Source organism: Halichoerus grypus, chromosome X (assembly GCF_964656455.1).
Source record: "Halichoerus grypus chromosome X, mHalGry1.hap1.1, whole genome shotgun sequence".
In the NCBI taxonomy this organism is placed as follows: Eukaryota; Metazoa; Chordata; class Mammalia; order Carnivora; family Phocidae; genus Halichoerus; species Halichoerus grypus.
The window spans coordinates 27,142,055-27,168,203 of record NC_135727.1 but is presented as its reverse complement, the minus strand read 5'-3'; the positions used below and the strand labels follow the sequence as shown (position 1 = coordinate 27,168,203).

The 26,149-nt window shown below is 39.4% G+C and overlaps 1 protein-coding gene across 3 annotated transcripts in view; it reads left to right on the top strand.

Annotated features, from left to right (window-relative positions):
• The window catches only part of XIAP (X-linked inhibitor of apoptosis), a 53,370-nt gene extending 44,278 nt beyond the window's left edge, over window positions 1-9,092 (top strand). For 2 of the 3 annotated variants that reach the window (XM_078064775.1, XM_078064776.1), the window contains exon 7: window positions 8,134-9,092. In XM_078064775.1, the coding sequence (XP_077920901.1) occupies window positions 8,134-8,327 (194 nt within the window). In that variant the 3' untranslated portion in view covers window positions 8,328-9,092. The other variant, XM_078064777.1, reaches the window with a different exon arrangement.
• The last annotated feature ends 17,057 nt before the right edge of the window (window positions 9,093-26,149 follow it).

Below are 26,149 nucleotides of genomic sequence, written 5' to 3'. Positions count from 1 at the left end.
GGCTGTTTTTAAAAAGCAAGAAACACCTAACAGTACTTCATTATGGTTAGTTTCTTTTTTTTTTTTTAAGATTTTATTTATTTATTTGACAGAGCGAGACACAGCGAGAGAGGGAACACAAGTGGGGGGAGTGGGAGAGGGAGAAGCAGGCTTCCCGCTGAGCAAGGAGCCCGAAGTGGGGCTCGATCCCAGGACTCTGGGATTATGACCTGAGCCGAAGGCAGACGCTTAACGACTGAGCCACCCAGGCACCCCTGGTTAGTTTCTTATTATGACTTTGTGACCCATTCATTTTTTTTCCTTCTCATATCCCCCTTAGGATAAACATTTTTTTAAAACTTTCTGTTAATAAAAAATTCACAAATACTCAAAAGTGGAGAAAATACTAAAATGAACACTCACGTACCCATAAACCAGATTCAATAATTATCAACAATTTTTCAATCTTGTTTCATTTCTTCCCCCAACTTTTTTTGCTATGGTATTTCAAAGAAAATTCCAGGTATCCCATATATCATTTACCTATAAATACTTTAAATATACCTAACAGATAAGGATTTTTTTTTAACATAATCTTAATACTGTTTTGTTAAGCAGTAACTTAAACTGTGCTCAGATTGCTCTAACAGAATACCATAGACTTAAACAACAGATATTTATTTCTCACATTTCTGGGGGCCGGGAAGTCCAGGATCAAGGTGCTGGCAGATTTGGTTCCTGATGAGGACTCTCTTCCAGGCCTGCACATGGCTGCCTTCTTTCTGTGTCTTCGCGTGGCCAAGAGAGAGCACTCTGGTCTCTCTTCCTCTTCTTATAAATACACTGATTCCATGGGACATCTGGCTGGCTTAGTCAGTAGAGTATGTGACTCTTGATCTTGGGGTCGTGAGTTTGAACCTCACGTTGGGCATAGAGTTTATTTATTTTTTTTAAAGATTTGATTGATTTATTTGACAGAGACACAGCGAGAGAGGGAACACAAGCAGAGGGAGTGGGAGAGGGAGAAGCAGGCTTCCCGCTGAGCAGGGAGCCCGATGCGGGGCTCAGTCCCAGGACCCTGAGACCATGACCTGAGCCGAAGGCAGACCCTCAATGACTGAGCCACCCAGGCGCCCCTAGAGTTTACTTTAAAAATAAATACAGGGGTACCTGGCTCAGTCGGTAGAGCATGCGACTCTTGATCTTGGGGTTGTGAGTTTGAGCCCCACGTTAGGTGTAGAGATTATGTAAAAATAAAATCTTTAAAATAAATAAAAATAAAAATACATACATACATAAAGAGAAAGAAAGAAAAAAAGAAATAAAAGAGATACTGATTCCATAATGAGCACATCCCACCCTTATGACCTCATATAAATTTAATTACCTCCCAAAGAGCCCATCTGTGAGTCCCATCACATTGAGAGTTTAGGGCTTCAACATATGAATTTTGGGGGGGATACATTTATTCCATAACATACTGTTACCACACTTAACAGAATTACCAATAATTCCATAATATCATTTGAAAATCAGTTGGTTTTAATTTTCCCCATTGTCTTAAAACATTCTTAACAGTTGATTTGTCCTAATTGGTATCCAAGTAAGATCCACTGATTTAGTAATTTAATTTTATTTTTGTAATGATTTATTTATTTATTTTAGAGAGAGTGCAGGGGGGAAGGGACAGAAGGAGAGGGAAAGAGAGAATCTCAAGCAGACTCCCCACTGAGCATGAAGCCCTTTGCAGGGCTTGATCCCTTGATCCTCATGACCTGAGCTGAAATCAGGGGTCGGATGCTGGGGTGCCTGGGCGGCTCAGTTGGTTAAGCATCCAACTCTTGGTTTCAGCTCAGGTCATGATCTCATGGGTTGTGGGATGAGGCTCCACACTCGGTAGGGAGTCTGCTTGAGGATTTTCTCCCTCTGCCCCTCCCCCCTTCTGTCTCTCTCTAGAATAAATAAGTCTTTAAAAAAAAAAAAAAAGAGTCGGACACTTAACTGACTGAGCCACCCAGGCACCTCTGATTTATTTAAGTATGGGTTTGTGTTTTAATTTAGATAAAGAACAATGAAGGCTTTTATGATTGTGTGTGAAATCTGTAAGTTTTGTAGTTAAAATGGATTTAGAGTGTTCTGCAACTTTTCATGTGATATAAACCTGTAAAAGCACTATATTACTAAATACAGCTTGAATGAGTGGCCCCCTGGTACTGTAAATCATACAGAGAAAGTGTATTAAACTTTTTTTTAAGTAGGCTCCACGCCCAAGTCGGGGCTTGGACTCACAACCCTGAAATAAAGAGTCGCATGGTCTATTGACTGAGCCAGCCAGGCACCTCTAAAAAGTATATTAAATAATATGCAAGAGAAGCATATAAACTCCTTTTAGGAAAAAAAGATAAAAAATATAAGTTCCTTCTTTCAGAATGAAAGCAACTCTAGTGTTTGATGGCAGCATCGAAGGTTAAAGAAAAGGTTTCAGGGGCGCCTGGGTGGCTCAGTCGTTAAGCGTCTGCCTTCGGCCCGGGTCATGATCCCGGGGTCCTGGGATGGAGCCCCACATCAGGCTCCCTGCTCTGCGGGAAGCCTGCTTCTCCCTCTCCCACTCCCCCTGCTTGTGTTCCCTCTCGCTGTGTCTCTCTGTCAAATAAATAAAATCTTTAAAAAAAAAAAAAGGTTTCAAACTGTGAATACATTTTGGGTACTGAGGTATGTTGTTATAGTCATTGTTCTCTGAGCTCTTGACCGCCTCTCCCAAAGTTTGAAAATTCTCCCTGTGCTAATAAATCTAAAAGTTTACTTTTTTTTTTTTTTTTTTACATTAAAGACCATTTTGGGGCACCTGGTTGGCTCAGTTAGAAGAGCATGTGACTCTTAATCTCAGGGTTGAGTTCAAGCTCAATGTTGATGTAGAGCTTACTTAAAAAAAAAATTAAAATTAAAAAATGAATAGACCCTTTTGATTTTTAAGTTATTTCAAATGCTTCTAAAACATTCAGATAATTACATCAGTCACAAAACAGTATAACAGTGATTTTTTTTAATTTCATCAGTTGATGTAAAACATTCAGCAGAAAGCTTACTACTCTTTTCCTAAGTAGACATTTGTTTAAAACCTGTTATAGCTTCACTTGTCCTGGTAATGGTAAAATGAACCACTGACTTGGTCATCTTTCTACTGTAATAGAAATACAAGTGATCATATCATTTTTCCCTGCATCTTAACCACAACTCAAGTTTGACAATAAGGTGTTAGTTTTTATACCTGAAGGTATTGTCAGCAACAGGATGATTTTGTGGGTTGTAATAGGAAGAGAACAGAGTGCTTTAGGGAGTGTCTTTTCTATCCAACAGGAGTTGATGGGGGTTCTTATCACAGAGACTACAAGCTAGGATGGTGTGGGAAGGAGGGCCTAAGCAAAGGGCAGCTCTCAGGAGTTGGAATTCATCAGTTGACCTCTCCTTGGTCTCATTAAATTGAGAGGGAAGTTAATTGATACAGGCTATCTTCTCACACTAGGGCTACTGCCTATTCCTCTTCCCCAGGGCTGATGAGTAAAGACTGGCACAAGGACTCTCTTAATTCTATACAAAGTAGAAGGCGGGCCTAACTGAGGTGAAGCAGGTGGAAGTTATTAGAAAAACTACACTGTTATTGTTGCTTACTGAGAAATCCTAGATTCAGTACTAGCTTTATCCCAATGGCTGTGTGACAGAGAATAGCCCAGGAAATGGTCTTCTAAAAATAGTACCAAATAGCATCTTTCTTTCTTTTTAAAGAATACATAGCGTGCTGGGGCACCTGGGTGGCTCAGTCAGTTAAGCATCCAACTCTTGATTTCAGCTCAGGGTCGATCTCAGGGTTGTGGGATCAAGCCCTGCATCGGGCTCTATGCTCAGTGGGGAGTCTGCTTGAGATTCTCTCTCCCTCTCCCTTTGCCCCTCCCCCTGCTCACACGCTCTCTCTCTCTCTCAAATAAATAAATAATTTAAAAAAGTTGGGGGTGCCTGGGTGGCTCAGATGGTTAAGCGTCTGCCTTCAGCTCAGGTAATGATCTCTGGGTCCTGGGATCTAGTTCCACATTGGGCTCCTAGCTCAGCAGGGGAGTCTGCCTCTCCCCGACTCGTGCTCTCTCTCTCTCTCAAATGAATAAATAAAATCTTAAAAAAGATGGGGCACCTGGGTGGCACAGTGGTTAAGCGTCTGACTCTTGATTTCAGCTCAGGTCATGATCTTAGGGTCGTGGGATTGAGCTCCGCATTGGGCTCTGTGCTCAGCGTGGAGTCTGCTTGTCCCTCTCCCTCTGTTCCTCCACCTGCTTGTATACTCTCCCTCTCTCTTTCTCAAATAAATTAATTATTTAAAGAAATTAGAAGGGGAAAGGTGCCATAGTAAAGGACGTAGAATCCAATAGTTACCCTAAAGCTTGAGTGAAATAAAATTGTCAGAGATAAACTATTGGTCTCAGGAGGTAAAATCTATGCCCAGAGCCTCACCATGTCAAGTAAGCAGCTGTACATAAGGCTGAAATAAGGTAGAAAAAGTTGATAACAGTGTTTGGTAGGCCAGACATTTCATTCCACTGTGGTCTGTAAAATGGAATCAGAGCATCAGAACCAAAGTGAACCTGAAAGATCATATAATAACTTACATTACTTCAGTAAGAAAACTGAAGTATAGATGTGCTGTTGGCAAAGATCACTCAGCTAGTTGGGAATAAAAATCAGGTTTCCTGACATGTGGTCCAGTGTTCCTCTTAAAAAAATGTTTTAAGTGTACAGTTCAGTAGCGTTAAGTACATTCACAGTTGTGCAACCAGTCTCCACAAATCTTTTTATCTACAGAACTGAAACTCTGTCCCCATGAAACAACACCTCCTCATTCCCCCTCCCCCAGCCCCTGACAATCACCATTCTGCTTTCTGTCTCTATAAACTTGACTCTTCGAGGTCCAGTGTTCGTTTTACTCATTGGAGCGTCACATCCAAAAGTCATGTGTGAATTTCTTAATTGTTTTCCTCCTTTTGGGGGGGCATGAGTATGTACTTGATTCTGACTTTTTTGGTTAAATGCTTTAGTATAATACAAATCAGTGTAGAGTTGCCAACTCTTTACTTCCGTTGTTCCCTCTGCCCCAGCTGCCTTTTCCCTGTCTGTGTACCTAGTCTCATTCCCCACTCCACCCGCAGTCCCCTAAATCCATCTTGTGAACTCATCCTTCAAGGCTCCACTTAGAGGTCATTCTTTGAAGCTTTCCCCAGGACCCACAGCAGACTCCGGAGCTCCCTCTTCTCTACTTGCGCTGCTATGAGAGCATTCGTAACATTGTTTTAGAACGGTTTTCTTTTCTGTCCTGCACATCAGACCAAGCTTCTTGAGGACAGGTGCTTTATCTTATCTCTGATGCAGTCCATGTTTGAGCTTATAGTTTTGATTATTAAACCATGAGGTTGCTTTTTAAGAAGAAAGAGATTAAATAATACTTTCCACCCCTGGTCAGGCATACTTCTCCAAAACACAAATCTCTCTCTCTCTCTCTCTCTCTCTCTCTCTCTCTCCAGGTTAATACCCTTTACTGGCCCCCAGGGCCCTCAGGATCAAGTCCAAACTCCTTTATGTGGGTTGCCAAATCTTTCATGACCGGGCCCCTGTAACCTTCTGTACCCTCATGTCATGCTGTGTCCCTCCCCAGGCCTTACCCGTGCACTTACAGGCCTTGTTCTGTCTCTCCCCTTGGAGCCTGCCTGTGCCATTTCCTCTGCCCGGAACATTCTTCTGCCACTGCCTCTGTTCCCTCAGGGTCCCCTCTCCATCTTTCCTAGTTAACTCCTCCTCATCCTTTAGGACCCAGTTTAAGTATAATTTCTTCCAGGAGGCCTTCTGTTTATGTGTGTGTGCACACTCACACGCTTCCTGTGTTCTTCATAACACATTGTAATTACCTTTATCAGTACACTCTATTATAATTTCCTGTCTACTTGTGTTTCTTACTTGTTTATGAACAATTAGGGGCCTGGGGCCTATGTATTTGTTAATTGTTGTATCTCTAGTTCCTAGAACCTAGTTAAGTGTTCAGTAAATATTTGTTGAATAAAACTCAACCACTATTTCCCAAACTTGTTTTCAAAACAGTGTTCCCAAGGGGACGCCTGGGTGGCTCAGATGGTTAAGCGTCTGCCTTCGGCTCAGGTCATGAACCTGGGATCCTGGGATCCAGCCCCACATCGGGCTCCCTGCTCGGCTGGGAGCCTGCTTCTCCCTCTCCCTCTGCCTCTCCCCCTGCTCATGCTCTGTCTCAAATGAATAAATAAAATCTTTAAAAAAAAAAAAAAGGTGGCGCCTGCATGGCTCAGTCTTAAGCGTCTGCCTTCGGCTCAGGTCATGGTCCCAGGGTCCTGGGATCGAGCCCCACATCAGGCTCCCTGCAGCCTGTTCTCCCTCTCCCACTCCCCCTGCCTGTGTTCCCTCTCTCACTGTGTCTCTCTCTGTCAAATAAATAAATAAAATCTTTAAAACAACAACAACAACAAAAAAGTGTTCCCCAAGATGTTAAAAGGGATGCCATGAAGAGGGAACAAAAACAAAGTGGGGGGGAGAAAAAGGAGCTCTGTAGTTAAATAGGGCCATACATTGTGACTTTCTAAGAGGGGACATAGACTGTACTGTACTGACCTGTACTTCATAGCAGTGGTTCCCGAGCCTGTGTGTGCCATCCCAAAAATTGTTGTCGTTGTGTAAAACCATATCTTCTTTATTTTGCATACTTTAATTTCGGAACAAAATAAAAAAAACCAACCCCAGAAATTTTAGATTTAGTTAATGGGGCCTAGCAATCTATCGTTAAAAAAATGTCCCAAGTGCGCCTGAGTTGCTCAGTCAGTTAAGCGTCCAACTCTTGGTTTTGACTCAGGTCATGATCTCATGGGTCCTGTGATGGAGCCCCCTGGGGGCTCCACTCAGTGGGGAGTCTGCTTGAAGATTCTCTTCTGCTGCCCCTCCCCCCATCTCGGAAAAAGATAAATAAATCTTTTTAAAAAAATGCCCCAAGTGATTCCCACGTGAGGCCACATTTGGAAACCACTGGTCTACAAAGATTACAGATATGTAATGCCTTTAGAATAATGCCTGGCACGTAGTAATAAGTGCTGTGTTACTGTTAACTGCTGCCATTGTTGATGATGTTGTCATTATAGTTCTTTTTTTGTGGAGCCCAATGCAGGGCTTAAACTCACAACCGTGAGATCAAGACCTGAGCTGAGATCAAGAGTCGGACGCTTAACTGACTGAGCCGCCCAGGCGCCTCTGTCATTATAGTTCTGTTTGACCATGAAACACATTTGTGTGACGTATTTGTTAACACTTCACAAAACCTAATTTGGGAAAGGCTGAATTTAGCGAGCACTTTAGTGCTACCTGTATGCTGATGGCACCCAAATCTCTCTTTCTAGCCCTACCTTCTCCTGACCTCAAGACGTGACTGTCCAATGACATTTATATACAGATGCCCTGCAAACACCTCAAAAACAACTTGAAAAATGCCAAACCAGTACCTCCTTCTGTATTTCCTTTTGGCATCACCATCCCCTTGTCAGCCACACTAGACATCTTAAAATCAACTGTTTCCTCTTTTTTTCCTCACCCCTCACATCTAGTCAGTCACCAAATCCTAGCAGTCCCACTTCAGAAGTGTCCCTCAGATCCATCCCTCCATTTCTGGAGTAAGTCATGCCCTTTCCATATGTCACTTCTTTTTACCTAACCCTGGCTTCTGTGCCTGGCAAGTTGCCGGCCATGTTTAAATGTCACTCCTCCATTTCCCCCACCCCCCCACCCTGCAGCTGCCAACCTGAGAAGCTTTTCCCAGCTCATCTGAACAGAAGAACTCGTTCTCTCATCTCGTCCCCGAGCACTTTGTACATAACTTTATTATAGCACTTATCACTTTGTACTTTGTGCTTCCCTCCATAGCCTCAGCTCACGTCCTTCTCTCCTCTAGCCTGCAAGCTGCTTAAGAGCAGGTGTCATGTGTGAGTCATCCTGTCTCCCCGCCCTTGATTAGCGCCTGGCACATAGTAGGGGTTCGTGTTGTTTCAATACATTTCAACAACTAAGAAAGTCAAAAATTAACACCTTTCTTTTCTCTTTGTGCAGAGATTAGTGCTGAAGAGCAGCTAAGGCTCCTGCAAGAGGAGAAGCTTTGCAAAATCTGTATGGATAGAAATATTGCTGTGGTTTTCATTCCTTGTGGACATCTGGTCACTTGTAAACAATGTGCTGAAGCAGTTGACAAATGTCCCATGTGCTACACAGTCATTACTTTCAAGCAAAAAATTTTTATGTCTTAATCTAACTCTACAGTTAGGCGCATTATGTTCTTCTCATTACCCTGATTGAGTGTGTGATGTGAACTGACTTTAAGTAATCAGCATTGAATGCCATTAGCATTTGCTACCAAGTAGACAAAATGTAAACTACAGTGTTCTAGTTTGTAATCTAAAATTTGAATTTCTGGATTTTGGGGGATATTAGCTATGTTGTATATCTTTTTTTTTTTTTTTTTACTGTTATTTAATTGAAATCTAGACTAAGAAGCATATTGTAACTGATCACAATGTGTATTTGTAGTACACTAACTTAGTTTCTAAGTGTAAGTGAATTAATCAACTGAATTTTTCATTCTTTTCATATAGGCTTAACAAATGGAGCATTCTGTGTAAACGTGGAGATTAGTTAATCTCCCCAATCACATAATTTGTTTTGTGTGAAAAGGAATGAACTGTTCCACACTGGTGGAAAGATACAGATTATTTTTAGATGTTTGCTTTGTGTTTTAGGATTTTGTCCATTCTCTTTTGAAATTATACACACGTGCTTGGGTGGGTGATTGTAAAAAATGATTTTGCCATTGTTAAAAGGGTATTTAAGGATAGAATACCATCTAGCCAACATGTACTGACATGGAAAGATATCAAAGGTATATTAAGTGTAAACTGAAGTGGCAAAACACTGTGTATAGAATGAGTCAGATGAAGGTGTGTGTATTTTGTATATGTATAGAACAAAAGATTTGGACGGATAAAGCACCAAACTGTTAAATGTGGTTTCTCTTGAGGGGGGTGGGGGGGGTGGGTAGGGCCCAGAGGGGGGTTGCAGGGGCCTTTCACTTTCTACTTTTTCATTTTGTTCTGTTTGGATTTTTTATAAGTATGTATTACTTTTGTAATCAGAATTTTTAGAAAGTATTTTACTGATTTAAAGGCTTAGGCATGTTCAAACGCCTGCAAAACTACTTATTGCTCAGCTTTAGTTTTTCTAATCCAAGAAGGCAGAGCAGTTAACCTTTTTGGTGCCAATGTGAAATTTAAATGTTTTTATGTTTTTCCTGCTTTGTGGATGAAAAATATTTCTGAGTGGTAGTTTTCTGACAGGTAGACCATGTCTTCTCTTGTTTCAAAATAAATATTCCTGATTTTGTAAAATGAAATATAAAATATGTCTCAGATCTTCCAATTAATTAGTAAGGATTCATCTTTAATCCTTGCTAGTTTAAGCCTGCCTAAGTCACTTTACTAAAAGATCTTTGTTAACCCAGTATTTTAACCATCTGTCAGCTTATGTAGGAAAAAGTAGAAGCATGTTTGTACACTGCTCGTAGTTTTAGGGACAGCTTTTCCATGTTGAGCTTCTCATATCATCTCGTATTTTAAAGTTTCGTGTGCGTTTTTACTGTTAGGATAATTAAGATGTATATAGGACAAAATGTCAAAGTCTTTACCTAAATTGTTTTGTTTCCTTGACTAGTAATAGTAGTAGATACTTCTGAAATAAATGTTCTCTCAAGATCCTTAAAATCTCTTGGAAATTACAAAATATTGACAAGAAAACGAGAATACTTGTTTAAATATTAAAAAGAAAATAAAACTTGAATAAAAGTCAATAGAGATAAAAAATAAGAAGTTTAGAAGTGCTTCATACAACACCCAGGGTTTGCTTACAGGATTCTTAAACCGACCTGTCATAGAGGTGAATGAGGCATTTTACTGCGGAGAAACGTTTGAGAGTGAAACTTAAAAATTCTATTTTCATCGTATTTTCTAAGAGGAAGAGTATTGTCAAGTTCTCGTCACCTCTGTGGATGACTATTTTAAGTGACAGTCATTTAAAGCATTGCAAATTTAAATGAGAACTTTTTAAATTAAATAATGACTGCCCAGGGGTTTTTGTTTTATCGTGTAAACTCTCAGTTCTTTACCTTTGCACTTCCACTTAGGTTTAATTAAATGTTCATTAGGTTAAATTTTACATATATAGTCTAAGCTTTGAATTTAAATTACAAGGGGAGAAAAGTGTTAAAGATTCTTAAATGTGTTTTCCAGAACACATCAGCTCCAAGTCAGGTAGGTAGTTCAGTCTAGTTGTTGGCCAAGGACTGAATTGTTTTAACATAAGGCTTTTCCTGTTCTGGGAGCCTCAGTTCATTAAAACTCTTCTTTTAAAACTTGTATGTTCAGAGTTAAGAAAGACCTTTTCTCTCCCCATGAGTTGTGAAATGTAATGCATGAAGCTGATGTGGCTAACAAGTTTATTTTAAGAATTGTTTAGAAATGCTGTTGCTTCAGGTTCTGAAATCACTCAGCACTCCAACTTCTAATCACATTTTTTTTTAAGACTTACCAATGTTTGTCTGTGTTCTCACTATAAAAAGCACTGGATCCTTTCCATCTAGTTGTGCAAAAAATGATTACTTGCAAGGTCAAAAATATAACCAGATCCAAATCTGCGCCTCCCCCTTTCCCAAAATAGTTCTCCGTATCTACATGTAGACATTCCTTTTCTGTTAGAAAGTTCACTCTAAAGATTTCGAAGTCACCACCTATTTTACTACATTTTAGTCATGCGAAGAGTCAGGTTGTTTGGTACTAAGTATTTCTCTTTATTCATAATAATTTGGTGTGCTGATCAAAAGCCTTGTTTTAATTTTTGAAAAATGGGTTTCATGTAACGGCTTTGTATTGCCTTTCCTGCTAGGTTCGATCTTAGTTTTCTTTTTTTTTTTTCCCCTTTGGTTAAGGGCTAAGATGGGGTAGGGTGGGTGTGATGGGTGTATATAATGTGATTTGGTCCTGCCTAACTATGATCTTTTGTTTTTGTGGTTATATTATTTAAATTTTGGTAGATGGTTTTTTTTCCTGTTTTGAGTGGATAAAACTGGTATTTTGAACTCTCTGAATGGAGACTACCACCACAGCATTAGGTGCGTGTATTGTACTCTTTAAGCCCAAATCATTGTTTTATTTCCTGATTCCCCAGGGGATGAATATGAGGGGAAAGGGTGGGGGAGTGGGAGAAATGGGGTAGGTTTTTCATTTCCATTAGAGAAATAAGAAAACAGGAGGGGATAGTTGACAGATGTAGTTATTTTTGGCCAAGTCTGCTTTAAAAAAGAGAGCTGTTTCTTCATCTCTGAAATAATAATACCTATCTTACAAAATCAGGAGAGTTCAGGGAGACCCTGGATGTCAGATACTTGCTACAAATGTTCATTCCCTTCCCAGCACACTCTCTCACCCTCCAGGGGTTTGCCTTGACTCTGGAAATTTGGGCTGAAACTTAGATGATAACTCTTTCAGTGACTCTTACTCATCTTTTTTGGCGTTTCTCATAGTTAAGATGTAAATTATAATAAATAGGTCAGGTCCTTAAAAATATTTAAGTTCCATTTTAAAAAATCTGGAAGAAAAAACTATTCTTATCGATTTCGGGTGAGCTTTCCTAATAGGAACAGTTGGCTTATTCCCACTTTCATTATCAGTGTCAATTTGACTCTTAATCACTTAGCACAATGTGAATTTCACTAGCGGCATACTAGAATCCTAGAGTGTCAGAGCTAGAAGTGACCTTAGAGAGGATCTGATTCTTCCTCCTCATTTTACAGGTGAGACAACTGAGGCTCAAAGGTGAAGTGATTTATTCAAAGCTATCTAGCTACTTAGTGGCAGCCCAGACTGGGACATAGTTTGAAGGTGAAAAACTTCAAGTTACCTCTTCTGGGAGGTCTCAAATGTTTATTTTTTCAACTATTCTTTCTTTTATACCATAACTTTCACTACATATTAAATGACACTTTATGACTAATACAATAGGACAATCTTAAATACATATATCTTCAAATTGTACAATACTACATTAATATTTTGGGTGGTAAGATTGTATTTTGAAGACTAAAGTTTGCAAATACGCATAGAGTTTTTTTTGGCATTTCCTACATTCTTATTGTGTATCATTAATGCAACATTTAAAGTTACTATATAAGTATATTTTGTCATTTTCTCTATACTTAGTAACAAATTTGCATTTTCGATTTGATGTAATAAAGGCTTTAATGTAATTTTTGTTAGAAGATTTTGCATTTTTTCATTACTGTTATATTTAATCTGACAGAATGATGGATTCTTATGTCATTGTATTAGTGTTGTGAATAATCGTGAAATGTTTTCAGATAGAGTGCTATATTTGTGAATATAATTTTATGACTTTTTTCATTTAGTAGAAACCTTTCCATCACTATGGAAAACAAAGAAAATTGCTTTCCACTGTATAATCTGGCAGTCATCATAGATTAAAGCTTATTTTTCTGTGAATAAAACTTATTCAATAAAGTACTATTCTTTAAAATGATATCTTACTACTTTGTATTTATTTTACTTTCTCAGAAAAAATAAAATAGCCCTCTTAAAAATACTAAAATGAGGGGCGCCTGGGTGGCTCAGTCGTTGAGCGTCTGTCTGCCTTTGGCTCGGGTCGTGTTCCCAGGGTCCTGGGATCGAGCCCCGCATTGAGCCCCGCATCGGGCTCCCTGCTCCGTGGGAGGCCTGCTTCTCCCTCTCCCACTCCCCCTGCTTGTGTTCCCTCTCTCACTGTGTCTCTCTCTATCAAATAAATAAAATCTTTTAAAAAAAAAAATACTAAAATGAAACCTAAATATATTTTCTGCCATTGGGCCAGGCATTAAGGTACACATCAAGTCATGTCCTGCTAAAAGAAAAAAGACACCTGTTTTCATATTAATTTGTAGAATTCTGTAAGTGCATGAAAAGTCTGTTTTTAAAATGTATAAAAATATGAACTATAATAACACCCTCTCCCCACAAAGATTGGCCCGTTTCTCCCAAGAGATAATATAGTCACTGTAACAAATCTTGAGCAAGCAATTTAAATGCAGTCTACCTTTCTTCTTACATGTCAACTACACTTTTAGTGAATATTGAGAAAGATGTGAATTTTCAAAGCTTTTTCTTAAAGTTCAAGCCCCAGAGAGGGCACCAAAAAATTTTTTTTAAAAAGCTTTCTCTTGGGGCGCCTGGGTGGCTCAGATGGTTAAGCGTCTGCCTTTGGCTCCGGTCATGATCCCGGGGTCCTCGGATCGAGCCCTGCATTGGGCTCCTGACTCAGCGGGGAGTCTGCTTCTTCCTCTCCCTCTGCCTTTCCCACTGCTCATGCTCTCTCTCTCTCTCTGTATCTCTGTGTCTCAAATGAATAAATAAAATCTTTAAATAAATAAATAAATAAATAAATAAATAAATAAATAACTTTCTCTTACGGAAGTTTTCAAACTTACACAAAAGTAGAAAGGAAAGTATAGCTAACCCCATGAAATTCCTCATTCAGCTTCAATAAGTAACATTTTGCCCATCTTGTTTCATCTGGGATTTCCCCCTTCCCTCCCCTTTTTTGCTTGCATATTCTAGAACAAATCCTAGGCATTGTGTCATTTCTTCTGTAATTACCCTATACCAGATTAGAACATTTTTTTTTACAAAAATTGAATTTTTAACTCCCTTCTGTTGCTGAATTTTAATGGACATCTGAATAAGAATTAAAGTCAACTATTTGAAGATTAGGGTAAATAAACCTCCTCAGAACTGGTATTTAAAAATACTTTCAAACTATGTTTTTGGGGTGCCTTGGCTGGCTCAGTCAGTAGAGCATGCGACTCTTGATCTCGGAGTTGTGAGTTTGAGCCCCACGTTGGGCGTAGAGATTACTTAAAATCTTAAAAAAAAAAACCCCAAAACATAAAAAAATGTATGTATTCACTATGTCATTTGTAGTTTGTTTATAGATTATAGAACAAATGTGGTACTTATTAAAATTTAGTAGGCTAACCTGGCTGAGTCAATCAGTAGAGCATGTGACTCTTGATCTTGAGGTCGTGAATTCAAGCCTCACATTGGACACAAAGTTTACTTAATTTAAAAAAGGGGGCACCTGGGTGGCTCAGTCGGTTAAGCGTCTTCGCCTCAGTTCATTATCTCATGGTCCTAGGATCAAACCCCGCTTAGGGCTCTGCACTCAGCAGGGTGTCTGCTTCCTCTCCCTTTGCCCCTCCTCCCCGCTCATTCTCTCTCTCTCAAATAAATAAAATCTAAAATATATATATGAGTAGGCTAACTGCATGGTGAATGGATACCTTGTTCTCAAAGTGTGGTCCTGGGACCAGCAGCATCAGCATCAGCTAGGAACTTGTTAGAAATGCAGATTATTGGGCCCCATCTCAAACCTACTGAATCAGAAACTCTGGGGCTTGACGCAGCAATCTGTTTTAACAGGCCCTCTAAGTGGTTCTGATGCAGGCTAAAGTTTGAAAACCCCTGGGACATGGTAAAGGGTCTGAATCCAGAAAGAACTAAATGGCTGAAACCTACAAATTAAACTGATAAGCTCTCTGCAAATGACTGTCATCCTCACCTTTCTTTTCCTTATAGCGTATTGCTGATCCAGTCCTGTATTTTCTCCTATTATCAAAACACGGAGACATAAAATACAACATCCTGAGAGTCCCTTCTGATTCTACTTTTCAACAAAACTTTCTTGCATAGTACTCTTTGAATTTTTATGAGTATAAATCTTCAGCCCTTTCACTGCTAAATTCATAATAACCCCACATTGCCCATGCTATTAAACTATCCTCCAGTCAAGCAATGAAAGAGTTAAATATTTGAAGATGCACTCACAAGCGGTAGCGTGACAGGAATCAGTTGAAATTGTACAGAACAGATCTGCACTTCTAGAAAGAGCCAAAGCTTCAGTGAAATGTGAGGAGTCAATCTACAATGATAGAATGTAAGAGTTGGAAGCCTCTGTAATTCATAATAAATAGCAGCTCTGAATTCTTTTTTCCTGTAGTGGCGTCAGGTCTCTAAAGGCCTTCAGAGTTGCATAAATCCACACTTACCAATCACTATAGGTCTCTTTAACTGTAACCAAAATTAAAATCTTAAAGCTAGATGAAAGTTGGTGATTTTCTTTTCTGTTCTATTCCTGCAAACCACTAATTTGCTTGTAACAAATACTTACATAGACTGGCCATTGGGCTTTCAATAGATTTGGTCTGGTCACAGGTTTTTTTTTCCCCAATCTTACTCTGTTTAATTTGAGATTTCCAAGACCATATATTCACCATAATTAATGACAACAGCATAAAAAATATTTTGTATGGGCCGATACTTGTTAACTTTAGCTTAGGAATAAATATTGGAAGGATACTGGTTCAAAACAAATAAGGAATAAAAATCCAAGAGAAACCAAACTTTGATCATTATTTTCCCCTGTCAGTTTCCCAGAGGAATTTAAATTTGAAAAAAAAAAAACACAACTAGAGTATAATTAATTGAGGTAAGGGTATTTAAGCAATGATCCTGCTTCAAAGTCTAATTTTTGTTTCAATAAACTTTACTAAAGATATATTTTACAGGGGCACCTGGCTGGCTCAGTCAGAAGAACATGTGACTCTTGATATCGGGGCCATGAGTTGGAGCCCTACACTGGATGTAGAGGTCACTTAAATGAAACAAACAAAAAGATACATTTTGGGGGGCACCTGTGTGGCTCAGTTGGTTAAGCGTCTGCCTTCGGCTCAGGTCATGATCCCGGGGTCCTGGGATGGAGTCCCGCATTGGGCTCCCTGCCCAGAGGGGAGTCTGCTTCTCCCTCTCCCTCTGCCGCTCTGCCAGCTTGTGCGCTCTGTCAGATAAATAAATAAAATCTTTAAAAAAATATATGTATTGGGGCGCCTGGGTGGCTCAGTTGGTTAAGCGACTGCCTTCGGCTCAGGTCATGATCCTGGAGTCCTGGGATCGAGTCCCGCATCGGGCTCCCTGCTCAGCGGGGAGTCTGCTTCTCCCTCTGACCCTCCTCCCTCTCATGCTCTCTGTCTCTCATTCTCTCTCTCTCAAATAAATAAATAAATAAAAATCTTTAAAAATATATATATATATATTTTTAAAAGATACATTTTACAGTAGTCTCCCCTTATCGAGTTCCCTTTCCATGGTTTCAGTTACCTGCGGTCAACCGTGGTCCCGAAACAGGATTCTCTGAGGATCGTCAGAAGGTCAGTAGTAGCCTCACGCTGCTACGTCACCACGCTGACGTCATCCCCCTCACGTCGTCTCATCACGTAGACATGCTATCATCTTCCATCCTCACAAGGGTGAGTACAGTACAATAAGATATTTTGAGGGAGACCACGTTCACATAACTTTCATTACAGTATATTATAATTATTCTACTTTATTATTGTTAATCTCTTACTGTGCCTAGATTATAAATTAAACTTTATCATAGGTATGTAGCTATAGGAGAAAATATAGCCTATATAGGGTTTGGTAATATCCACAGTTTCAAGCATCCACTGGGGGTCTTGGAACGTATCCCACACAGATAAGGGGGGACTGCTGTCCATACAAAATTCTAGATGTCCATTTGTTACATAAACTTTTGAGAGTTATTTTTCTTTAAGTCTGTGCATTGTATTTCTTTAATTGTATTCCATGACCAGGGACTAGGGATTTCTTTTTAATTCCATTAGCTTATGCAAGGGGCTTTGCATTTTTGTCTAAAGCATCAAAAATGTATTTTCTCATTAAATACTGGAATTTTGTTTGGCAATGATTAGGCTCTGCTTCTGCCAGAGTACTGACAACCGTATTGAGGAAAACAGAACCCATGAGTATGTTCATGAACAGTTACTGATGTTTCAGAGGAACTTATTTTTTTCCCCCAGAGGAACTTATATTAAAAACAAAAATATCCCAATTCTCCCCCCATTAAATTAATCTGAAATGGAGAAAAACTTACTAAACATCATTTTATTTTTCATTAAATAAACATTGTGCATGGATTTCCTAGTAGAAATTTAAAAAGGCCTGTTAATCATTAAGAGAATGACCTAACTTGTCTGGAAAAACCTGTTTTTCTTTCAACTAGGTTTTTTTGTTTGTTTGTTTGTCATTCGATTGTTAAAAAGAATGTACTCTACTTATACCTTTCTTGGTTTCCCACTATAAACTTTTTGTATACATTATATTCTTGTGTGATATATAAGAATTAAGTAAAAAGACCTATGCTAAGTACAAGTTCTAAAGCAAGATTTGGTTAGTTATACAAAATAAAATGTAACAAAAATATTAATACATGGGGATAAGAATCCCCACTCCACCTACCTCAGAGGATCGTTGCAAGGATCACATGAGTAAATGCACATGAAAGACCTTTAAAAAGTATAAACCCTCTATATAAGCCCAAGCAATCATTCCTCTAATTAGAGTTTACTGCACTAATTATGGGTTAGTTTTACACAAAATGAAACAGTTCTGGACCCAGTATCTGATTAATCAGGGATATACAGTGATGAAATTCATTTATATAGTTTCTTGGCCATTTCCATGACTCTCAAAAACCTTTATATACATTACCTCTATGTCTTCCACTCTCTACATGGTTACTCTTTGTGTTTACATCAGAAGTATATGGGTACTGGCACAGAGATAATTGGAGAAATTGTTGCCGTGTGCAATTGTAGAAATTGTATTCATAAACCCTGCCATTCGAGTGGCTCTCAAATAGATTTACTTGGGCAGTCAGGTCAGCTCTATTTTCTAACGTGTGAAAATAAGAATACATAAACCAGATTAAATTTAGGGACAATAAAATAATCGGCCTGGTATTCTTACACTACATCATTGTGTCTCTCATTCATTATATTCCTAGCATCTCTGTAACTTACAGCTGAGGAACCCCAGACATAAAGGTTATGTGACTCACCTAAATCATATGGTGAATCACCAGTCAAGCTGTTCTTATAGGCAGTGAGAATGTTTTTAGCTAATTTTTGGCATGAATTAGCTAGACTGGCTGCCTCACTGTCTGAACTTAGAGTATATATGTCCAAATCCAGGCTCTATTTTGGATGGCAAGACCTGGCTGGCCATATGATACCAAACCACAAGACCAAATAGAAGCAATAAATACGTGTATGGGGTCCTTAGCATATCTACTCAACTAGAATTGCAAAATTAATTCTGAAAAACCCAAAGTTATATTTCTTTCTTTTTAATTTTTCTTTTAAAGTAAGCTCTGTGCTCAGTGTGGGGCTTGAACTCACGAGCCTGAGATCAAGAGTCACATGCTCTACCCACCGAACCAGCCAGGTGCCTCCAAAATTTATGTTTCTGATCTCAAGGATTTGGAAGTGGGAAAGAGAACTTTTCACTACGTTGCCAAGGCAAACCTTGGAGGTCAGGAACCATGTCTTCCTAATCACTGTGTTTGCAATGACTACCATGCTGTCTAGTCCATTAATAAGCACAGAGTTATTTTTTTCAGTACATAGATGTATAAGTGAAGGAATAAAGAAATTAATAAATGAACAGAGTAGGGGCGCCTGGGTGGCTCAGTTGGTTAAGCGACTGCCTTCGGCTCAGGTCATGATCCTGGAGACCCAGGATCGAGTCCCGCATCGGGCTCCCTGCTCAGCAGGGAGTCTGTTTCTCCCTCTGACCCTCCCCCCTCTCATGTGCTCTCTCTCTCTCATTCTCTCTCTCAAATAAATAAATAAAATCTTTAAAAAAAAAAATGAACAGAGTGGGAAAACCTCATCTAAAAGTTGTGCATTGACAAATACAATACAATTTAGAATTCATGCTGATTTTCTACAACTTTCATCCCTTTTCATGAACAAACGTCGAACACCTGCTATGTGCTAGGCTCCGTGCTAGATGCTAGGGGGTCCGTTCTGTCATAGAGCACTGAAGGGCAATAAGAACTCTCTAATTCAAACTGTCTGGGGGAGGGTCACGGGGAGACTGTTCTGAAGGAGGGGACCTTGAAGTAGTCAAGGAGGTGGAGAAAGGGATTTTTGCTAGGAGAGAAGCATGTGCAGAGCTTAGAGTCAACAAAGTCTGACACGTCTGAAGAACTAAAAATGGGGGTTTTGAATGAGAGGTTCGAGGGCGTTTTTTTTTTTTTTTAAGATTTTATTTATTTATTTGAGAGAGAGGGAGCACGAGCCGGGTGAGGGGCAGGGGGAGAAACAGACTCCCCGCCAAGCAGGGAGCCCGATGTGGGGCTAGATCCTGGGACTCCGGGATCATGACCTGAGCCGAAGGCAGACGCTTCACCGACTGAGCCACCCAGGCGTCCCATTCGAGGGCATTTATTGCAAATTCTCAAGGGCTCTTTATGTGCACTAGGTCTCCTTGGGTACACATTTCATCTCTCCCCCTACAGGTGAGAGAAATTCAAGCTGGTATGTGATGGGTTTTGAATTTCTGAGCAGGAAACTTGTAAAGTTACTTTCTAAAGTAGGTTTTGTGAGGTGTGTTGGGGGATAAGGGAAAAGATACTCATTTACCAGGCAACCATCACCTCCAGCCATCATCACCTTTGCTGGGGCTAGATGGAATATATGAATTTCACATAGGCACCTTTTTATTTGAAATAGATATTCAAATTAAGCCACCTTGTTTAATGAGTTAACTGAAACCTTGTTTCACTTCATTGCTGGCCTCCACCAACGTCTCTTAATTCCTGTTAAATCCTACCAACAGTGTGTATTGCGTGCTTGCAGTGTACTCAGAAATTCTGGGAGGCAGTGATGGCAGGAAATAAGACCCAGGCTTGGCCCTCCTGGAGTTTGCAGTCTTGTTGGCAAAAGGAGATTTACATTCATCATTCACAAGATATTCCCCCATTCCAAACATACTACATAGGTCTTTGGTAACCACTGTGTTGTTTAACTCAGAATATCAAAGGAGCAAAAGAATGTAAATACAGTGTAATACAGTGCTAGATTGTGTGGTATAGACTATCATTATTGTAGGAACACAGAAGGACAAATGAGGGTGTGAACCAATAATTAGAGTAGGTTTCATGAAATTGGTGCGACCAAAGCTAAAGGATCTGAGATTGTGTAAGGTCATTCCAGATACTAAAACCTTATGATTGTATATGACACCTTTGTTGTTTTGTTTTGTTTTGTATGCAAGGTTAATGATGCAGGACAAAAGGACCCACTTGGGCTGTTATGCTATATGGGCTTATATGTGGTTTCTGGCATGTGTCTTGAATAATATTTTAATATATTTCCACATATTCCATTAAATAATAACTCTTTGAACAGCATTCTATCTTAAAAAGAATTCAGCCTCCCTTGCATCCAAACAAAGAAGCCAAAATTTGGATGCCTGGGTGGTTCAGTCGATTAAGCGTCTGCCTTCAGCTCAGGTCATGATCTCAGGGTCCTGGGATCGAGCCCCACCTCCCCCACATCGCGCTCCTTGCTCAGCGGGGAGCCTGCTTCTCCCTCTGCCTGCCACTCCCCCTGCTTGTGCTTTCTTTCTGACAAATAAATAAATAAAATCTTTTTTAAAAAAGAAGCCAAAATTCACTCAAAGCACTGCTCTAGTGTTCCCTCTTCATGTGGAAGTTGTCAATTAATTCAAATGACAAATTGGAAATAGGAGCAACTCAGCAGGTGAGTCATGGTGTGATTGAAGGGGCCTGGTAACCTTTCTGACTCAGTTTCTTCATCTGTCTGTAGGAAATAATGGTCTCACAGAGGTGTTATGAAAAATAATTGAAGTTGGTAATGTGCTTTGAGATCCATGGATGAACCTGGCTTTCAAAGTGCATAATTACACCCTGCAGTGAGTCTCTCAGACTGGCTCCTTCTACTCATTCTTTAATAGGTATTCAAAATGACACAGCTCAGGTAGATTTTTTCCTTGTTCTCAAGTTACTACTACATGATTTAGCCCTGATACCAGTTGCCTTTAAGTCGAATGCAGCCCACAGTAGTAGTAAGGACCACTAATCCTTTGGCTTTAGGATTCTTAAAGTCTTTCCTTCTGGGGAGTTTAGTTTTCTACCTACGTTTCTCAATTTTCCCATTTCAATTGACTCACTCATCTCCTCTCTGATAATAATCCCCAAAGATTGTAAAAGATCAGCTCAATGGCTTCACTGAAACCTAACGGGAGGCCCTTCTTTGCTTTGCTTAATACTTGGAAATTTCTTCTTTGCTGTTCTTATTCCTATTCTTTCCCTCCTCCCCTCTCCCCCGTTTTAATTGGCCTGTTGGAAACACAGCAGGTGAAATTCTTTAGATGACTCCACAGCAGGAGAAGAAAAGAGATGCTAAAATCCAAATGTTGAGTTGTTGAATTGGGGATGGGAGGGGGGCTGGGATTGGCCAAGCAGAAAACTAGAGGGGAGATGCGAGCAAGATGTTTTGACAACATTCGAATCTATCTGGGTAGTAAGGGGAAACCTAGAAAAACAAAGCCAATTGAGAACACAGGAAAAAAGAACCATTGACCCCTAACTCGGGCCACCTTTCACAAACTCCTTTTGCCATTTCACCATTTGACAGAAGGAAGTGAGAGAATGTGGTATCCCTCCCCGTCACAGGAAAAGCACGTCAAGCTTATCTATCCTAATGACCTTGGATCCATAGTGCCATCTTTATTCAAAGGAAAGCACACTTTTTCCTGAACATTTGGTTCTAAGATGGAATATGAAATGGAATATGAGTATAAATCAAAACTTTTTCTTAAGCTCAGCTTGAATTCTGTCAGTATGTGTGACAATTCCTTTTTTTTTTTAACTTTTTATTTTGAAGTAATTTTAGAATTACAGAAGACTTGCAAGAACAATACTGGATTTTCACATTTATCTTCCACTCAGCTTTCCCTAATAGTAACAACTCAAGGAATTAGAACAATAATGAAAACCAGGAAATTAGCCTTGGTAAATACACAAGAGTAATACTTAACAGTAAACAACTGGCCTTACTTAAATTTCACCAGTTTTACCCCTCGTGTTCATTTTCTGTTCCTGGGTCTAGTCCAGCATCCCACATTGCATATCGTTGTGTGCCTCATTAATTTCCTTCTATCTGTGGCATTTCCCCATTTTAAGGAAGAAAATAAAATCTGTTGGTAGTGATGATGTTGAAATGCAAGATAAATATAAGGACATACAAATGATCTACCCTCTCTTCTTTTTTTCCTTCCAAGCAAAACTAAAAAGTAGCTTTATTTTTATTTGCTATAACTGAAGTAAAAAGATATGGTTTTTATTTTTGAAATAACTAAAAAATGCTGTTGGTAGTTTATTAAAGGCTTTAAAGGCATCAAACATATTTCAGAATAGTCAAATACATTTCTTGAAATATAAAATTGTTTGTGTATTACAATCGTGTGATTGTAATAATCTTACAGTTGATTTCCCTGTGTAGTAAAGAATTTAACCTTGCCCCAAAAGAGGTCTGATCTTTGTTCTTGACTTCTGAGAGGTAGTCTCTAAGCCCTTGGAATGTCATGTGTGATAGGAGTATCTTCATCTACCTGAGCAGTATGTGTGACAATTTCTACATGAATCTCAGGCAAAAGCTTTCTTTCATTCCCTCCAACCCCAGAGTTCTGTCTGCACTACCTGGGGGAACAGAGCTTCCTTTCATAGAAACCACTACTCAAAGCCGTGCCCATTGCTGAATGGCTTCAGTTACCATAACAAAACTAGAACTTAAACAGACTAAGATATCCAGAGAGTGGGTCAGTTTTGTTTTTACTTTGCTGGTAGGAAATATTTTCCTTTGATTGGAGTAAAAAACACCAAGAGGGCTTGGCTTTTACCCTTCTTGAAATACTATAGCACTGTATATGTTTCTCACTCTAAGTGCAGAAAACTTTTGAAAAGTATCTATAATTTATATAATAATTTTGAAATGACAAAATTGAAGAAATGGAGGAGAGCTTAGTGGTTGCCAAGGATTGGGGAGAGGAGGGCAGAGGGAGATGGACAACCGTTGTTTTCCAAACATCTCCTCTCACTTTTCCTGCTAATTGTCTTCCTCCCCTTTGTATCCCTAGATCCTTCCCCTCTTCTTAGCTCAGGATGTCATTTATGCCTCATGTTGCCTGTCTTCGAAATTTCATGTCTGTGTGGACTCCCCATATATATGAAACTAAATTTAATTTTCCCATTAATCTGTCTCATGTCAATGTGATTCTTAGTCCAGCTAGAAGGACCTTGAAAGGAAGAGTAAATTTCTTCTTCCCCAACAATACTGTAGTTTTGCAAGATGTGACTGATGAGGCATAGAAGCAGAAAAATGTTCACCTTTAGCCCAGAAGGCTGACCTATAGCCTGCACAGTTCTGATAAGGATCAAATACGTGATGGTTGCTACATTCTTAAAGGGTCTCGTGACTGCCTGTATATCTCACTGATGGTTGATATCAAAATGAATTATAACCACCAGAGAAATCTTACAAAAGTAGTTTTAGGAGTAGAAATTTGAAGAAGACATTTATGATCTAATACTCCCTGTACATCCCTTCTCCCTTGAGCTCTAAGCATATAACCACCAGCTTCATACAGAAAAGTGCAGCCCTTTCTGCGCACAGGTCCTGTCCCTGTGCTACTCAGATAAAGTTATTAAGTTGCACCATACAAAGTCTCAAGAATTCTTTCTTGGGGCCCCTGAGTGGCTCAGTCATTAAGCGTCTGCCTTCAGCTCAGGTCATGATCTATGTCGGGTTCCCTGCTCAGCGGGGAGGCTGCTTCTCCCTCTCCAGCTCCCCCTGCTTGTGTTCCCTCTCTCGCTGTGTTTCTCTGTCAAATAAATAAATAAAATCTTTAGAAAAAAAAAAGAATTCTTTCTTGATTGTTCACTCAGGAACCCCACAACATTACCACTGGGGGAACCTGGGCAAAGTGTACAAGGGATCTCTATATTATTTTTTACAACTATATGCAAATCTACAATTATCTCAATAAGAATTTGAATTAAAAAAAGTTAACCAGGACTTTTCTAGGCCCTACTCAAAAACATTAGGCAAGGAGACAAACTACCCATGGCTGAGACAAAAAGAAGAAAGCTCACCCCTGAGAGGTAAGCTGGCCTCTGAGGATTGAGTAATTCAGAACCAAAGTTTGATACATCAGAAAAGCAGAAAATGTTTGTATTTTTTCACATTTTTATTTATTTATTTTAAAGAGAGGGAGAGTGCAAGACAGAGAGCGTTCGGGGAGGAGCAAGGGGAGAGGGAGATAATCTAAGCAGATTCCTCACTGAGCACAGAGCCAACAAAGAGCTCCACCCCATGACCCTGAGATCACCACCAGAGCTGAAATCAAGAGTCAGATGCTTAATCCACTGAGCCACCCAGGCGTCCCAGAAATGGTTTTTGATTACAACTTAACATTCCATGTAAAGGATTTGGGTTTCAAATTAGAAAAAAAAAAAAAAAGATGCTGAATTGTACAATCTTTGTTTATTTCTTGTAAAAGTTGGTCTAAGATATCAACTTTATTTATTTATTTATTTATTTTAAAGATTTTGTTTATTTATTTGACAGAGAGACACACAGTGAGAGAGGGAACACAAGCAGGGGGAGTGGGAGAGGGAGAAGCAGGCTCCCTGCTGAGCAGGGAGCCTGATGCGGGGCTCGATCTCAGAACCCCAGGATCATGACCTGAGCCGAAGCCATCCAACGACTGAGCCACCCAGGCGCCCCTAAGATACCAACTTTAAAAAACAAATTAATGTTACTTCCTAATGTCTATTATTTTTATTATAGAATTGTATTTTTATTAATAAGGATGGGGAATCATGCTGATGTTTAGGCAGAAATTTACCTTAACCCAGGTACCATCACTGCAAAATGACTGGTTCAGATTTGTTTTGAGAAATGAATAAATCTTATAAAGGTTAAATCTTCATACTAAGTATCAAGTACAGCAAAGTTTGTAGATATAGGCTTCTTTTTGGAAATGAAGAAATATTAAGGCTAGGTTTTGAATATATATTTGAACCAAAAAGGTAGCAGTAGATAGGACCAAAGCGACATGAGGAAGACTCTAGTTGACATTCTCTGTGAGGTAATTATTGTCCTGAGGGAATAAAAGAGAAAAAACCAGCTCAGCCCATCTGTTTAAGTATTAAAACCTTCTCCAATTAAATTATTCTGTGCGAGTCAATAATGAGGTAATTCAGATAGACTCAAACTAACAAACACCTTGATATAGAACTGAAAAGAATTCCGGGTCAAAGTCAAATCTTCGGGTAGTATCCTATGGGTATGATATGCGAGACTAGGTGTGGCTGAACAATAATACATAATGCATATACTGAAAGTCCAACTACTGTGCAGATATTCCTGGCAGATTACAACATTCTTTCAAACAACATCCTGAAGGCTCAGCAGGATGATATTTTCCATCCCCAGGAAGACTTGAAGGATATCATCCAAGCAGGGAGGAAAATAATTTCCTGGAGGCTGAGTTAGGGATCTCAGTGTCAGCGTGGAATAGGAGAGAGCTCATAACTTAGCAGACACAGGATCAAGATTACCATGTTGGGGAAAACATGGGAGAAAGGGAAGGGCTGCTCTCCTAGAGGGTTTCAAAGACACATGGGCAAAAATGGAACTGACAGCTAGGTACACTATAAAAGAACGAAAGGGCTATACAGTAACTGCTAATGAGCCAGAAGAAAGACTGGGTGAAGGGAATTGACCTAAGTATGATTGAAAGCAAAAAGGGGAAAAGAAGCAGTGAAAATCTCCAGATGCAGAGGCTGCAAGTATTAGTCCAGAGCTGATTCCAACACCTCCAAATGGCTGAGAAATTATACTTGAATGAAAAATGTATAAAACGTAGAACTGGTCGTAGGCTGTAAGAAGAAAATGAAAGGACAATAATTAATAAGAACTTAAAAAATGAGGATTTCAGAAAAGTATTACATAGGAACTGAAAAGAGAGTCTGGCTATATGTAATTTGGCTTTTTTTAAAGGTTTATTTATTTATTTTAGCGAGTGAG